Source organism: Brassica oleracea, chromosome C3, assembly GCF_000695525.1.
Source record: "Brassica oleracea var. oleracea cultivar TO1000 chromosome C3, BOL, whole genome shotgun sequence".
In the NCBI taxonomy this organism is placed as follows: Eukaryota; Viridiplantae; Streptophyta; class Magnoliopsida; order Brassicales; family Brassicaceae; genus Brassica; species Brassica oleracea.
Genome location: NC_027750.1, coordinates 64911354 through 64925166, shown reverse-complemented (window position 1 = coordinate 64925166; position 13813 = coordinate 64911354). Strand labels below are relative to the sequence as shown.

Sequence of the window (13813 nt, the reverse complement as noted above, 5' to 3'; positions counted from 1 at the left end):
ATGTGTCTCTTATTAAAGTCTCTTAGCTTAATTTTAATAGTTTAAAAATCACTAAGATCCACTAAAGAAGAGATCATGGGTTTTAGCAATATACATGTTCTTAGCATTTGTTGTTCAAAAAGAGAAAAAAATGACCCTGAAATTTGTAAAAGATAAAAATTGTTAAAGACATTACTAAATTGTCTACATCACCCAAAATTTTTGACCGACTCTACGGACTCTACTACTGCATCAATTACTTCCCTCGTTGCCATTTCTATTGCCACCTTCTGATAAGCAAACACGTTGTCAGACAATTTTGTGAGCTTCCGCTACAGAGTACAGACACAACACAAGTGTTGTCAACGACATGTGAATTGTGAATTTGTGATCGTTCCATTAAAAGAAGAACACGTTGTTGTGATTTGTGAGAGCAACATTATCCCTAACAACTCTATTGGGGTGATTAAACATTTTTTTAGCATTAAATATGTGTTAAGTACCTTTTTAAAATACTTCTAATTTTTTGACCTCCAATGCAAGTTGCTTATTTTGGGGTGCTTAAAAAAAATTATTAAACATTGTTTTATATAAGATTAAATCTATTTATTATATAAAACATTGCTGGTGTTTAACCAAGAGCTGATGAGAACCTCATCATCTGTTTGCGACCAAGACCTCCGTTCTTTACGTTGCTTCTTGCTCGAGATTTGAATCTTCTGTGGCTTGCGTGCCAAATAAAAGAATGGGAGAAGATTCTAAACCTATGCCACTATCTTGTTGACTTTAAAGAAGATCAACAAAATTTAAATTCAAGAATATGCCTTACGTAATAGAAAAGAGAGATGGAAGATAAGAGAGATGGAATGCGAGTTTGATAGATGGAAGAGATGAAGTTAAACGCATTCATTTTAATAGAGGAGATAAAGATAAGCGCATTCATCACTCACACAACCAATATTCTAACTAACCATCACTTCTATTTATCACACAACCATATTAATTACAGAGTTAAAGCAAGACAAGAATCTCGGTTTCTAGCTAACCATCACTTCTATTTATTCTCCAACCATAATCTAGTTCACTAAGTAAAAACATTAACTATCTAACTCAACCGTAAAGCTTTCAAGCAGTTCATTAGAAGAAGACATTTACATGTATTGCGAAGACCAAATGTACTCCTCTGCTTTGAGCTTCCTTCGTCTTGTACCCTCGACCAAATGTACTCCGCATGTTAAGACACAAACACACAGAAAGTAATCAAAAAAAAAAAGCCAAAACTCATAGAAATAAACATTGCTTCATATCTGAAACACACAGAAACTAATCAAAAAGGAATTTGATCCACCCATCTTAATTGAAACAAACTTGCAACCAAATTACTAAGTCAGAACATATCTAAACGACTTTATCGAAGAAAGAACATCAAATTTGATCCTTCCATCTTAATTGAAACAAATCCAAGTTGAAACAAACATACAAACAAATCTATTTTCTTCCATCCATATTGATTGAAACAAACTTGCAAACCAATCATATTTGATGAAACCATCTCAATACAGGACAAACCGCATCAAACAAATCAAAATTTACAAAATTTTATGAACTTGAAACAGAAGCTTTACCTTCGCTGAACGCCACCTACGTCGCCATCGAGGAGAGCTCTGTCGCCGTCGAGGAGAGCTCCGTCGCCACCGATACACCGAATCAACGAGAAAGAAGAAAGGCTTCGTCTCCACCGAGAGAGAGCTCCGTCACCACCAATACACCTAACCAACAAATAACAAACACAAAACAGCCGATCAGAACAATAAGATTCATAATCTAAACACATGCAAAATCGAAGAACACAAGAAACGCTTACCTTTCGATTTGAGGAGAGCCAGCGTCGCGAGAGGTCCGTCCCCGTCGAGGAGAACCACCATCGAGATCGTCGACGCGGAACCACCATCGAATCGCCTTTCGGGAGAGAGGATTCGCGAGAGAGAGAGAGAGAGAGAGAGAGAGAGAGAGAGAGAGAGAGAACCAAGTTTGATTTGTTTCACGCGTAACCGAAGCTCCCCCTCCCATGTCTTGACACGTGCACACTAAGCGGTGAAACACTAAGCGGCATTGTTTCACGGGTTTAATTAAACGCCGTGTCTTCTCCTTTCTTATTTTTTTTTTTTTAATTTAAAATTAACCCTAAGCAATGGCCTAAGCACCTGTGGTCTGAGCTCCCAGCTTCTCGTGATGATGGGCCTCTATAAGCTAAATAAACTTCCACGCCATTAAATAGGCCTACGTTGAATTCGGGAGGTAATTGCATGGGCCGAGCCCATTTATTAAGTAGCCCATGTTCAAAGCAGTGCCGATGGTATTAAAAGCGGTGAAACCCTAGTTGAGTTCCGTGTTTGATTCAGATATAGGTTTAGGGTTTTAGCCTCTCTCTCCTCTCCTCAAACAACCAAAACAAAGAATGGCTATGTATCTTCTCTACGAGTCTTCTTCTGGGTATGGCCTCTTCGAGGCGCACGGTCTTGATGAGATTGGACAGAACACTGAGGCCGTCCGTAGCTCAGTCTCCGACCTAAGTCGCTTTGGCCGTGTTGTCCAGCTCACAGCGTTTCACCCCTTTGAGTCTGCGCTCGATGCCCTCAACCAAGTTAACGCCGTCTCTGAAGGTATATCATATATTCAATTTATTGTCACGTTGTTGTGGTGTTTGTGTGAACTCGAACCACCACTCTGCCTTGACTTTTTTGCATAGGATACTCTGCTTGCTGTTGATGTTGAACTTTGTCCTAGGAAAAGCTTCAATTTTTAATGGTTGATTAGTGTTGAGCTTTGTCTCTTTGGATGAAATTATTTTTGGGTGGCAGGTGTTATGACTGATGAGCTTAGAAGTTTCCTGGAGTTGAATCTTCCTAAAGTCAAGGAAGGCAAGAAACCCAAGTTCAGCTTAGGAACCTCTGAGCCTAAACTCGGTTCCCACATTTTGGAAGCCACCAAAATCCCCTGCCAGAGCAATGAGTTCGTTCTTGAGCTTCTCCGTGGTGTGCGTCTCCATTTTGACAGGTTCATCAAGGACCTCAAGGTGTCTACTCTTTTTTTTTTTCTTCCTCTTTGTTTTATATACCTTGTTTGCCTTGTGTGTACTAATGGATGAATCTGTGTTTTTATTTATTGAATGTAGCCTGGCGATCTGGAAAAATCTCAACTTGGGTTAGCTCACAGCTACAGCAGAGCCAAGGTCAAGTTCAATGTTAACCGAGTGGATAACATGGTTATTCAGGCCATTTTCCTCCTTGACACCCTTGATAAGGATATCAACTCCTTTGCCATGAGAGTCAGGTTTGTTTCCATTCAACCTTTTATGTGTGTTTTCAACTTGAGTAAATATTGGTAGATGAACACTGTTTGTAATGTTGTTGTTACAGGGAATGGTACTCGTGGCACTTCCCCGAGCTAGTGAAGATAGTAAATGACAATTATCTTTACGCCCGTGTTTCAAAGATGATTGATGACAAGTCAAAGCTGACAGAAGACCACATCCCCATGCTTACTGAAGTCTTGGGGGATGAGGATAAAGCAAAGGAGGTCGTCGAAGCTGGGAAAGCATCCATGGGTAAGTGACCTAAGCTCTACTGGATTCATTTGTGTTTGTAATGTCTCGATTGTTCTAAGACCTTTTTTATTTTCATCCCTGTGCACAGGCCAGGATTTATCACCGCTTGACTTGATCAACGTACAGACCTTTGCTCAGAAAGTTATGGACCTCGCTGACTACAGAAAGAAGCTCTACGATTACCTTGTTTCTAAGATGAGCGACATTGCCCCTAATCTGGCGGCTTTGATTGGAGAAATGGTCGCTGCCCGTCTGATTTCACATGCTGGAAGTCTCACTAACCTTGCTAAATGCCCATCTTCCACCCTCCAGATCCTTGGAGCCGAGAAGGCGCTTTTCAGGTGCGATATCTTCATAGAGGAGGGGATCTTTTATCTATTATATATAAGTTTATTGTATAACATTTGAACCGCCTGTGGTGGTGTCTCAGGGCTCTTAAAACACGTGGAAACACACCCAAGTATGGGTTGATCTTCCATTCGTCCTTCATTGGCCGAGCATCTGCCAAGAACAAGGGACGTATCGCTCGTTATCTTGCAAACAAGTGCTCTATAGCCTCCCGTATTGATTGTTTCGCTGGTAAGAATCAGAAACTCGAGCTCTTTAATATTTTGAGAAATGTTGTAACCTGATTGATGTTGTTGTTGTCCTGATGCAGATGGTGCAACAACAGCATTTGGTGAGAAGCTTAGGGAACAAGTAGAGGAAAGGCTGGACTTTTATGACAAGGGTGTTGCTCCGCGTAAGAACGTGGATGTGATGAAGGAGGTGATAGAGAATCTGCAAAACAAAGGTATAATCTTGAAATAAGATTTGTGCAAAGAGTAGTGTTTTGGTGGTGGAGTGTGTGTTTGATCCGTGTGCCATCCTTATAGATGAGGAAGGGAAGGATGCCTCAGGAAAGAAGAGCAAGAAGAAGAAGGCAAAGGGTGAAGAAGAAGAGGAGGCGGCAGTGGATGAGGAGAAGTCGGAGAAAAAGAAGAAGAAAGAGAAGAGGAAGATGGAGACAGAAGAGGAGAATGAGAAATCAGAGAAGAAGAAAAAGAAGAGCAAGTCTGCTGGAGGAGATGAGGAGACTGAAGATGGTGGTCAGAGCAAGAAGAAATCGAAGAAGAAGAAGTCCAAGAGTGAGGAATAGGGATTGGGATGGTGCAACTTAACAACAAACTCTTATGTATTCTATTGTTTTTTGAGCTAAAAATGTTTCTTTTTTTGCTGTGTTTCTTAGTAAAACTCTGCTACGGGGAATTTTGTGTGTTTGGTCCGAAAACGATTTGGTCCATTGACACTAATATGAATGCGTGGTTTTATCAATTTATCAGCAGTATAAAAGGTAAGGTTGGGCCTGAGTTGACTGTTAAATGGGCCATATAACACCCACCAACCCAACAATAGTGCCAGATGCGCGGGATCTTCAGTTTAACATTTTTTTAATCAAAAATGAGTTCATCAATAAATAAATAAAAAAATGCCCTAATTCTCTAGAATCATACGATTTGTATAGAAAGCTGATTCATATCCAGCTTATGCTTCTTCACTCGCTATTATTATTCCTCTCTCTTCTTTCTGGAATTTGGGGTTGATTTTGGATCAAATCTAAGCTCTGATTGGGATGGCATCGGCGGCGTCAGGGAAGGTGGAGAAGGGGCACCAGCTCTACAGGGAGGGCAAGTACAGGGAGGCTCTTCTCTTCTACACCGAGGCTCTCTCGGCGGCTAAGTCCAAGTCCCAGAAGATCGCTCTTCACAGCAACCGCGCCGCCTGTTATTTGAAATTGCACGATTTCAAACAGGTTTTGGATCAATCAATCAATCAAAAGAGAATCCATGAGTTTAGTTAGATTCGATTGAGAAATTAATAGTTGTGTGGAATTATTGTTCAGGCAGCAGAAGAATGCACGTGGGTGCTGGAGCTTGATCAGAAACACAGCGGTGCTTTGATGCTCAGGGCCCAGACTTTAGTCACTCTTAAAGATTACCATTCTGCTCTTTTTGATGTCACCAGGCTCTTGGACTTGAACCCTGATTCTGATGTTTACCAAAACCTCGAGTCTCGCTTGAGGACGCAGTTGGTATGCTATCCCCTCCCTTTCTTCTCTTGCTTTCCTCTGTCCTGTTTGTGGCTTTATTGATCATGTCTTTTTTTTTCTTTGGTAAGGAAAGTCCCTTGCTCCAATTCCTGAATCTGAAGCAGAGTTGGAAGACGATGAAGAACAAGAAGACACAGCTGAACAGTCAACTAGGAAAGATGAGATATTAGATAAGAGGTTTGAGTCATTAGTTTCCATCACAAGACATGTAAGAAACAAGGGGGAAGAAGTCTTTGCACCTAAAACACCTGAGGTTAGAGAAGACAAGAGCAAGGACGATGGGTCATTCTCCAATGCATGGCAAGCCATCCCTAAGCCCAAGGGTCATTCCACACTCGATTATGCCCGTTGGAATACAGTTCAAAACCACGACTCCAGCGAAGATGATGACAGCGATGAAGACAGTGACGAGGAGGATCAGCCTCAGTACAGATTCCGTGTTAGAACCGTCGGTGTGCGTCCTGTGAAGTGATAAAAAAAGGTGTAGATCATAGGGACGTGGATGGTTTCTTTCTTTCCTTCACTACCCTGATATTGTTGTTGTTGCACACAAGAGCTGTGAAAAGAGAAAAGCCAGCCATAAGATAGCAGCAGACTGTTCATGTCCTGTGAAGTAGTGATGTGATGTTATACATTTTCGTTAAGAAAACACATGTATAAGTCTAGATGTGATGTCACAGTATACAAGAGGACCATTATCAAATGAAATATTTCCTTGTTCTTTTGGTCAATGCTGTTTCAATATACAACCCTATAAAACTTTCTGTACAATTGATGTTTTCTTTTGTTTTCACTACTTTGATTTAGAACCGATCAGTAATTAGAAAAAAAGGGTCAAAAAGGTAATACAACATCTCTGTAAATTTACTAGCACATTTAGAGAAGATGAAGGCATGTAGCATAGGTGGGCTCATAGATACTGAATGGTAGTGCAGACATGGCTGAGGGGTGTTGAGCTGGCAAGAGGAAAGGAGATGACAGAGAGCAGAAGATTAGTGAAAGAGTATATATAGAAATTTCTGCCTTTCTTGTTGTTCATCTTTTTGTTAGACTTGGTCATTAGGCTCTGAAGAAGGCAGATTCAGAGAGTTTATAAATCATGTGTAAATTTAGAATGTTTTGATTGGCTTTTCAAGTTTTTTCATTGTCAAACTCTGAAAGTCTGACTCGCTTGTGTTATTATAATGTTGATTAACAAACAGGTTTTGGTATTCAGATAAAGATAACCTACAACGTTTGTATATGTTGTACCCTGAACCTTGGCTGTGCTGTGTAAAACTGACTAGAGAAATTGCTCTGGCTGTTTGGTCGTTACTTCATCATTATGTTTCTCACGGCAACATTCATTGCAATACGATACTAAATAAATTAGACATGTGAGAGGAGATGATACAAGCAACTCAATTTGAAAACTATTCCACTATGTTTTTTGGTTTGTCTTCAGTGAAAGAATCTTCTCCGACATCGAGCTGATCCAAGTTCTTCGTATTCAGCCTTGGTGACACACATAGACTCAAAATCTGGGCTCGAAGCCAAAAGTGAACCCCCTCTCCATACACCTAGTATGGGGCTGCAACCATAAATAAAAACAAAAATAGTTTGCAAATTATAAGAGAAGAGTTGGTGTTGGTGTTGGTTAATAGGAAAGGATTGTTTGAGTTTATTTACTCCTCCTGAGTTGTTATCTTGACATCAAAGTGGTCTGGGACAAGTGGTCGAAGCTCTCTTTCACTGCATTAATAAAATCGTATTGCACACCACACCACTGATAAATAATTCATCGTATAAAAAAAATTAAAACTTACAGCCTCTCCTTAAGTTGAGGAAATAAAGTGCTTCCACCGGTTAAGATGATGCTGCCACAAAAAAGCAACAAACATCAGACACCACAGCTCATTAATTCAAAGTCAAAAAACTCATTACCTTTGGTACAAAACAGGTTGCAAGTAAGAATGGCATGAGCTAACAGCTCGGACAATGCACTCTGCAAGTCCCGCCTGATTCATCCCTGTCCAAAGTAGAGTAGCATCAACATCTATCTCTCCCGACAAACCTCCATCTCCTATATAATTAACAAGACTTTCTTTGTGTTGAGTGGGAGAACAAACCTAGATCTGCAGGGTGGAATAAAGTCTCAGGTACAAGAAAACGCTCATTTGTCAAGTCAATCTCCTGCATGCAAACCAACCATACAAGCTTCAGAACAAAAATCTCTACACAGAGAGAAGAGAATGAGGAATTTTTCTTTTTTACGTTTTTGTTCATGTCAGCCTTCTTCTTCTCACCGTCAACCTTATCCATGACACTGTTAGGTCCTTCATCTGATAACCCTAAAGTAAGGAAGTTGTTGGCAGATTGAGGATCTTTGAGATAACCTTTGGTATGTGTGACACCATCAGGAAGAACATACGTAGACTTTATCACGTTCCCAGTACGCCGCTCCCTGTTTACAATCTCTATACATAAAATGACTGATGAAGATTGAAGAACATAGAAAGAAAGAAAAAAGATAGAGAGAGAGAGAGAGAGAGAACCGAGCAAGGTTGAGATCACGGTGGAGGTCAAGAGAGACGAAGCAGAGCTTCTCTTTAGCATCATCCATCAAGAAAGTTTGATCCATCACATTTATGGATCGATAAGACACCAATTCCTTCAAGTAATTAGTGAAAGCTTTGCCTCCGAGATCGATCCTCTTGACGGCGTAGTTGAGCGTGAAGTTGTGGAGGACGGGGACGGCGTGAGTGAAGGAGAAGCCACAATCCACGACGAGGCTACACTGAGTCCGCGAGAGGATGGAGCCTGGCTGGCGACTAGCCTCGTAGAGATGGACGAGTGACTGAGGATTAGCGACGTAGAGGGAAGAGAAGCCGAAATCCTCGAAGACGAGCTCGTCGGTGGCGCGTTGGACGGAAGGGATGGAGAGCGGCGGCTCGGTGAGGAGGAGGGAGGAGGAGGTGGGGGTGATGCGGAGGAGAGATGTGAAGAGGTGTGACCAGATGTCGCGTTGCAGGTCGGGGTTTATGAGGTAGCCTCGGTCGATGGGGCGGCGTACGGCGGCGGAGGTGAGGTCGATGTCGACGTCTGCGTCGGAGAGAGGAGGAGGAAATATGAATTTCTTGGAGGAGAGAGGTTTGAAGAGGCAGTTCGGGATGACGACGAGGGGATCGCGCTCGCCGCCTTGGCCGGCTTTGATGAGGCCACCGCCGTTGTCTAGTACCACTATGTTGTTCGACATTTCGCGACGGCGGAGATGATTTGTTTCTTCTTCGATAGTAGTTACTTGGTTTTGTTGCAGTAAACCATTCCTTGTTAGTAATTTGTTAGTTGGTTTTCTAGTAAACCATTTTAAATTGGTAACTTTACAGGTTTACTCTAACCGGAGAACGGACCACATATTGAGATTTTTGTCTATATGCAACCCATTCGTGAGGACTGAGAATGTAATGCAGAGTCTATAGTAGTCTCTTAAGCGTATGTTCGAATTGCTCAAAACAGTCGAGAGCAATCAGAAAAAGGAAAGAAAGATCCAAACATGTCTGCCAAAAGTTTTGTAAAGCATTCACTTCAATGGAATTCAAAGCTAGCTTATGAGAAGATGCCCCATTGCCTTTCACCTATCCCTTCTCTCTCTTCTCCTCCCCTTGTCACTCCAACGATCGTCTCTCATCTCTTCATGGCGTCTCCTTCTTCTTCTCTCTTCATCTTCCCTACTCTCTCTTTCATTTCTTTCCCTGTGTTTCTTCTCCCTACTCACACCATCATCATACCTTCTGTCCCTCTCTCTCACATCTTCCCTATGATCTCTTCTACCATCGTACTTACTAGCTGCCTTGTCCTCCGTGTCACCTTCATCTCTATCTCTTCTTTTGCCTTCACCATAGACACGACCACTTCTCCCTTCATCTTTGTCTCGTCTTTTGCCTTCATCATAGCCACCAGGACTTCTCCCTTCATCTCTGTCTTGTTTTTTGCCTTCACCATAGCCACCAGGACTTCTCCTTCGAATCTTGTCCTTGTCATGACTCTTCTCCCTCTTGGGCCTTTCAGCTATATCTCCCTCAAACACCATATCATAGCCTTCACCTCCTCCGTGCTGTCTGTTTTGATCTTTTACGATGAACTTTGAAGCCTGATTACCACCACCCACACAGTCCTTGGCTACATGATCCGTCGACCCACATTTGAAACATCCATTCCCTGTTACACCATTTTACCCATGTTAGTTTACATCATCATCAGCCTTCCATGTCTCTCATGAGTCTCAAATACACATAATAAAGAGGTAGAAGAGAAGAACAGGACTTACCTTTACCCTTTTGTGAGTCTTTCTGCCGGAACTGTGACCAAAGTTTGGACACACTCTGACTGAAGTCCACATGTATTCTTCTATCATCTATCAGAGCATTGTCCATCTGTAAAGCAACAACAATCACTTAAGACCCCTCCAAAATAATTCCACTTCAATCTTCAGTTCCTAAGCTTGCTACAATTTACACTAGTGATCCACTCGAAATTTACCTTATTATATGCTTGTTCGCATGCCGCCTTCTCCTCAAACTCTATATAACAAACACAAAACTCTCAGTAAACACTCATTTATACATACATATAGAGAGGAATCCAACAGTAACCATATAGCAGGACTCACCTATAAAAGCGTAGCACAAACTGTCACCTGTTTTGAAGTCCCGGATTACATCAGCCCTGCCATATTCAGACATGAAGATAAATAACACAGCTACAGAACAGTTGAGTTTTCAAAACGAATCAAGGAAATATCACTCACGATATGACAGTTCCAAAGCGTGAGAAAATAGTATGCAGATCCTCGTCCTGCATGAGACAAAGGCAGAAAAAAGAACAAAATTGTCACAAACAAAAAGAAGCGTTTTGCTGTTGGCTAACTCTAATATATAAAGCACCTACCTCAGTCACAGGATTCAGTTTGCAGACAAACAGCACATTTTCAGGAGGCTTGACCTCGGCCTCTGGGATATCTCCTATCTACAATAGCAATACATGATCATCAGGGATTAAAACGTTATTGGTATAACAACATCAATAAAGCTACAAGAGGACACTTACACTTTCAAGTACAACAGCACTAGAATGGGCAGCTTTCGCACGGATAATCTCCTCCAGTTCATCAGCACCAAGTTGTTCATCCAATGGAACCCAATCATCTTCAAGACGCACGTCAACTTCGACCTCTTCCTTGGGGTTTCCTTCCGGGGAAGCATCTGGTATCATGTCAGCCAATTGGGTGGGATCTTCAAAGGGATCTTCAAGTATATATGTGTGCTTGATTCTAATGTTTTTATAAGGTCTGTTTTTGGCATCAACATAAGCTTCGTTTATCCTAGTCAACGTGTCAAGCCCCTCGGCAATCTCCCCAAACACCTGAAAAAAAAGAGGAATATATTGTAAGTAACATACAAAAGAAATCAAAGGCAGATTAGGAACAACTGTAAAGTGTGCTTACAGTGTGTTTCCCATCAAGATAGTCTAGATCATCACGAAGTGTGAAATAAAACTGCAAAGAAACAGACAAAGTCAAAAGAGGACAGAATATTGGATCCACTCAAAGGAAAAATGAGTAGGGGGATACCTGGGAAGCATTGAGATTTTCTCCAGCACTAGCCATAGAAACAGTGCCAGTTTTGGAGTGTTTTAAATCAAGATGAATCTCATCTCGGAAAAAGCGAGCCTGCTCACCATACAGAAATCTGGGAAAATGCACAAGATGATTTAGGATAAAGTTGACAGATGTATTTAGAAAGTGAGGAAACAAGAAGAATCCTAGTTGATGCTTACTTGTAGATGGAATCACCGCCAAGTCCAGTACCAGTAGGATCACCAGTTTGGGCAGTGAAATCCTTTTGAACAGTGTGGAAGAGGCACCCATTGTAGTACTTGATCCTAACCAAACCAATAGAGAGAGATAGTGAGTATACCATTATATTAAAGAGATAGATGGTCAAAGAGAAAGAGAGACGTAGTTACTTGCAGAGCTTGAGGAAGTTCTTGCAAGTCAAAGGGCATTTAGTGGAGTGCAAATCGATGACAATGTCCCCAAGACTTGTCACAATAAGAACAGACATTGTTGTCTTCCTGAAACAACAACAAAAAAAAAAAAAAATGAAAGTGAGAAGCAAGTAGGAAGCAGCTCTACACAAACTTAAAAACCAAGTTTGAAATCCACAAATTAACTATAACTCTCAAATCTGGGTTGGGTGATTGAAGAAAACGAATTACAGCACTGATTGAAGATTCTCCTATTTCAAAGCAAGCAGAGCAAAAATTGATTGCGAGAATAGATTCTACTTGTCTAAATTGTGAGCAACGAAAAAGAGGAGGGGGGGGGGAGAATATACACGTACCTACCTACGTAAGGAAAGGAGGAGGAAGAGAAGGTCTTGTGTTCTTCTCGTCTTTTTCTGAGAATGTTCGAGAGAGAGGAGATCGATTAGATTAGGTTTGGTTTTGTTTTGGGAAGAAGAATCGAAACACTGGGAATATGCAGCTTCAACGTTCACACCCACACAGCTATAGTATGTTGACTTTGGGCTTATATGTAAAGGGTTAGCCCAGCCCGTTTAAGATTTTATAACCCTTAGCCTTTTATTTTTTCTAATCAGGATTTAGGATTTAGATCTCGGATGGGTTATTTATGTTGACATGTTGTACACTTGCTTGCTTAGATGTTACACTTAAGATCGTTTCTCTTAAGATACTGCAGGATTCTTCTTACGTTGATCATCTTGTCTTACTCTTTTCTGGGTTTGTAAATTTACTTGCTTAGATGTTGTAGACTTGTTTAGCTTTGTTACTTCTGAAAGTCTCGAGTGAGATTTTGTTCTAGTATTGGCAAAGAATTGTAGACTTGTTTAGCTTTGTTCTTATGACTGTGAATGTCTGATTTCTCGTGTGTTTTGTGAATGTATGATTGATCACTTTTACCAAGATGATGGAGAGGTTGTGGGGTGAGAACTTCTTTGACACTGCCACCAGAATGTTGGAGTAGCAAAAACAGTGGTTCTTCCTCCTGCAAGCGTGGGTTTGTCCAGTTCTGTTATGAACCCATCAAGAAAATCATTGCCACTTGCATGAATGACCAGAAGGACAAGTTGTGGCCTATGTTGCAGAAGCTTGGCCAACCGTACGAAGAGTATTCCGCAGGCGAAACAACGGCGTTTTTGACACGCCATATATCTCCCGTTGTTGTTTAAAGGAGAATCTTTCCTGTGAGGGTTTGGAGAGAAAAGAAGTGAGAGTGACAGAGACAAGTATTATATATATATATATACACACACTTCATTCTCAGCTACACCACTTCACCACCCGTACTCTCTTACCCGAGACTTGTTTCATTCACTGGTTCCATTTTGTAATGGGCTACAAAATGGGCCTGAGAACATATATTTATATATTTAGTTTTTTTTTTTTTGGTAAAATGTTAATTATTATTACCAATTTTTGATAGACATTACACAGAATAACTAGTACCAGAAAAACCATAAACAAAACACAAGAACAACTACAGACAACAACAAATAACCAAGCACGGACAGCACAATGCAAGCAATTAACAGGATTAATAACGGGACGGGCTCGGACCAAGCAACCCGGGAGCTAGATGAGTAGTCGAGTGGTTGCCGCGAGCTACCGAAAGAAGGGCGCCCTTAAACCCTGAATGCTACAGTTCCTACAGCTTCCAACTGGTACGCAGAGCGCTTCCAAGCAAAGAATCCAAACACGAACTCAAAGCAGGAGAGGTAAAAGAGACCATCGGCGGTACGAGGAGAAGCCAAGAACCGACGATGCCGTCGTTCAGCGATTTGCGCCGGAGATTACCGCCTCCTTTGCATTCCACGGTGACCGTATACATCCATCTAACCGTGACCCGTATAGAGAAAACGGATCGGTACCGGACAACCCTCCGGAGGAGACAAAACCATAGCCGATCTCGGTACCAAAATATCTTTTGCTCTCACCTCTCTCGGACCTTCCGTTGCTTTTCTGATCTATTTTCCGGTGGCCGCCGGATCTTCGCCGTTCATCTCGTTTGTCTGTTCCGTCTCTGCAACTCTTCTCTCCTCTGTTGTCTCCGTTGCTCTGCGGCTGAGGGAGAGCGTCCT

General features: G+C 41.6%; 4 protein-coding genes across 6 annotated transcripts; 2 read left to right on the top strand and 2 right to left on the bottom strand.

Annotated features, from left to right (window-relative positions):
• The first annotated feature begins 2367 nt into the window (after positions 1–2367).
• LOC106331263 (nucleolar protein 56) lies at positions 2368–4902 on the top strand. Its single transcript, XM_013769579.1, has 8 exons — positions 2368–2642; positions 2841–3055; positions 3155–3312; positions 3399–3586; positions 3675–3927; positions 4017–4165; positions 4245–4379; positions 4462–4902. Exons 1-8 carry the CDS (start codon positions 2438–2440, stop codon positions 4722–4724), a joined length of 1566 nt encoding a protein of 521 aa, XP_013625033.1. The 5' UTR covers positions 2368–2437; the 3' UTR covers positions 4725–4902.
• A 166-nt stretch (positions 4903–5068) lies between these two features.
• LOC106331271 (protein unc-45 homolog A) lies at positions 5069–6406 on the top strand. The gene is made up of 3 exons (XM_013769592.1): positions 5069–5378; positions 5469–5657; positions 5749–6406. The coding sequence occupies exons 1-3, from the start codon at positions 5199–5201 to the stop codon at positions 6145–6147; spliced, it is 768 nt and encodes a 255-aa protein (XP_013625046.1). The 5' UTR covers positions 5069–5198; the 3' UTR covers positions 6148–6406.
• Positions 6407–6931: 525 nt separating this feature from the next.
• On the bottom strand, positions 6932–8987 carry LOC106331264 (actin-related protein 6). Its single transcript, XM_013769580.1, has 7 exons — positions 8210–8987; positions 7929–8118; positions 7784–7847; positions 7599–7683; positions 7481–7531; positions 7344–7406; positions 6932–7245 (listed from the first exon to the last, which is right to left on the bottom strand). Exons 1-7 carry the CDS (start codon positions 8908–8910, stop codon positions 7116–7118), a joined length of 1284 nt encoding a protein of 427 aa, XP_013625034.1. The 5' UTR covers positions 8911–8987; the 3' UTR covers positions 6932–7115.
• Positions 8988–9068: 81 nt separating this feature from the next.
• LOC106331262 (peptidyl-prolyl cis-trans isomerase CYP59) lies at positions 9069–12199 on the bottom strand. 3 transcript variants are annotated; one of them, XM_013769576.1, is made up of 12 exons: positions 12056–12199; positions 11679–11786; positions 11490–11594; positions 11284–11401; positions 11158–11208; positions 10761–11075; positions 10602–10679; positions 10462–10508; positions 10324–10379; positions 10194–10234; positions 9982–10087; positions 9069–9872 (listed from the first exon to the last, which is right to left on the bottom strand). In XM_013769576.1, the coding sequence occupies exons 2-12, from the start codon at positions 11774–11776 to the stop codon at positions 9286–9288; spliced, it is 1602 nt and encodes a 533-aa protein (XP_013625030.1). In that variant the 5' UTR covers positions 11777–11786; positions 12056–12199; the 3' UTR covers positions 9069–9285. The 3 variants fall into 3 exon arrangements, with proteins under 3 accessions (XP_013625030.1, XP_013625031.1, XP_013625032.1); XM_013769577.1 differs by having other exon boundaries at positions 12060–12199; XM_013769578.1 differs by lacking the exon at positions 12056–12199 and adding an exon at positions 11931–12020.
• Positions 12200–13813: the final 1614 nt, after the last annotated feature.

What these genes read in the sequence shown, in the direction of transcription:
- LOC106331263 (XM_013769579.1), top strand. Translation starts at nt 2,438, where the DNA reads ATGGCTATGTATCTTCTCTACGAGTCTTCTTCTGGGTATGGCCTCTTC. An exon ending in AGCTGGGAAAGCATCCATGG is followed by an intron (nt 3,587 to 3,674) that starts GTAAGTGACCTA and finishes CCCTGTGCACAG; the next exon opens with GCCAGGATTTATCACCGCTT. An exon ending in CCGTATTGATTGTTTCGCTG is followed by an intron (nt 4,166 to 4,244) that starts GTAAGAATCAGA and finishes GTCCTGATGCAG; the next exon opens with ATGGTGCAACAACAGCATTT.
- LOC106331271 (XM_013769592.1), top strand. Translation starts at nt 5,199, where the DNA reads ATGGCATCGGCGGCGTCAGGGAAGGTGGAGAAGGGGCACCAGCTCTAC. An exon ending in AATTGCACGATTTCAAACAG is followed by an intron (nt 5,379 to 5,468) that starts GTTTTGGATCAA and finishes ATTATTGTTCAG; the next exon opens with GCAGCAGAAGAATGCACGTG. An exon ending in CTCGCTTGAGGACGCAGTTG is followed by an intron (nt 5,658 to 5,748) that starts GTATGCTATCCC and finishes TGGTAAGGAAAG; the next exon opens with TCCCTTGCTCCAATTCCTGA.
- LOC106331264 (XM_013769580.1), bottom strand. Translation starts at nt 8,910, where the DNA reads ATGTCGAACAACATAGTGGTACTAGACAACGGCGGTGGCCTCATCAAA. An exon ending in ATTCCACCCTGCAGATCTAG is followed by an intron (nt 7,684 to 7,783) that starts GTTTGTTCTCCC and finishes TACTTTGGACAG; the next exon opens with GGATGAATCAGGCGGGACTT. An exon ending in AAGATAACAACTCAGGAGGA is followed by an intron (nt 7,246 to 7,343) that starts GTAAATAAACTC and finishes TTATGGTTGCAG; the next exon opens with CCCCATACTAGGTGTATGGA.
- LOC106331262 (XM_013769576.1), bottom strand. Translation starts at nt 11,776, where the DNA reads ATGTCTGTTCTTATTGTGACAAGTCTTGGGGACATTGTCATCGATTTG. An exon ending in AACTGAATCCTGTGACTGAG is followed by an intron (nt 10,509 to 10,601) that starts GTAGGTGCTTTA and finishes TGTCTCATGCAG; the next exon opens with GACGAGGATCTGCATACTAT. An exon ending in TTTGTGCTACGCTTTTATAG is followed by an intron (nt 10,235 to 10,323) that starts GTGAGTCCTGCT and finishes TTTGTTATATAG; the next exon opens with AGTTTGAGGAGAAGGCGGCA.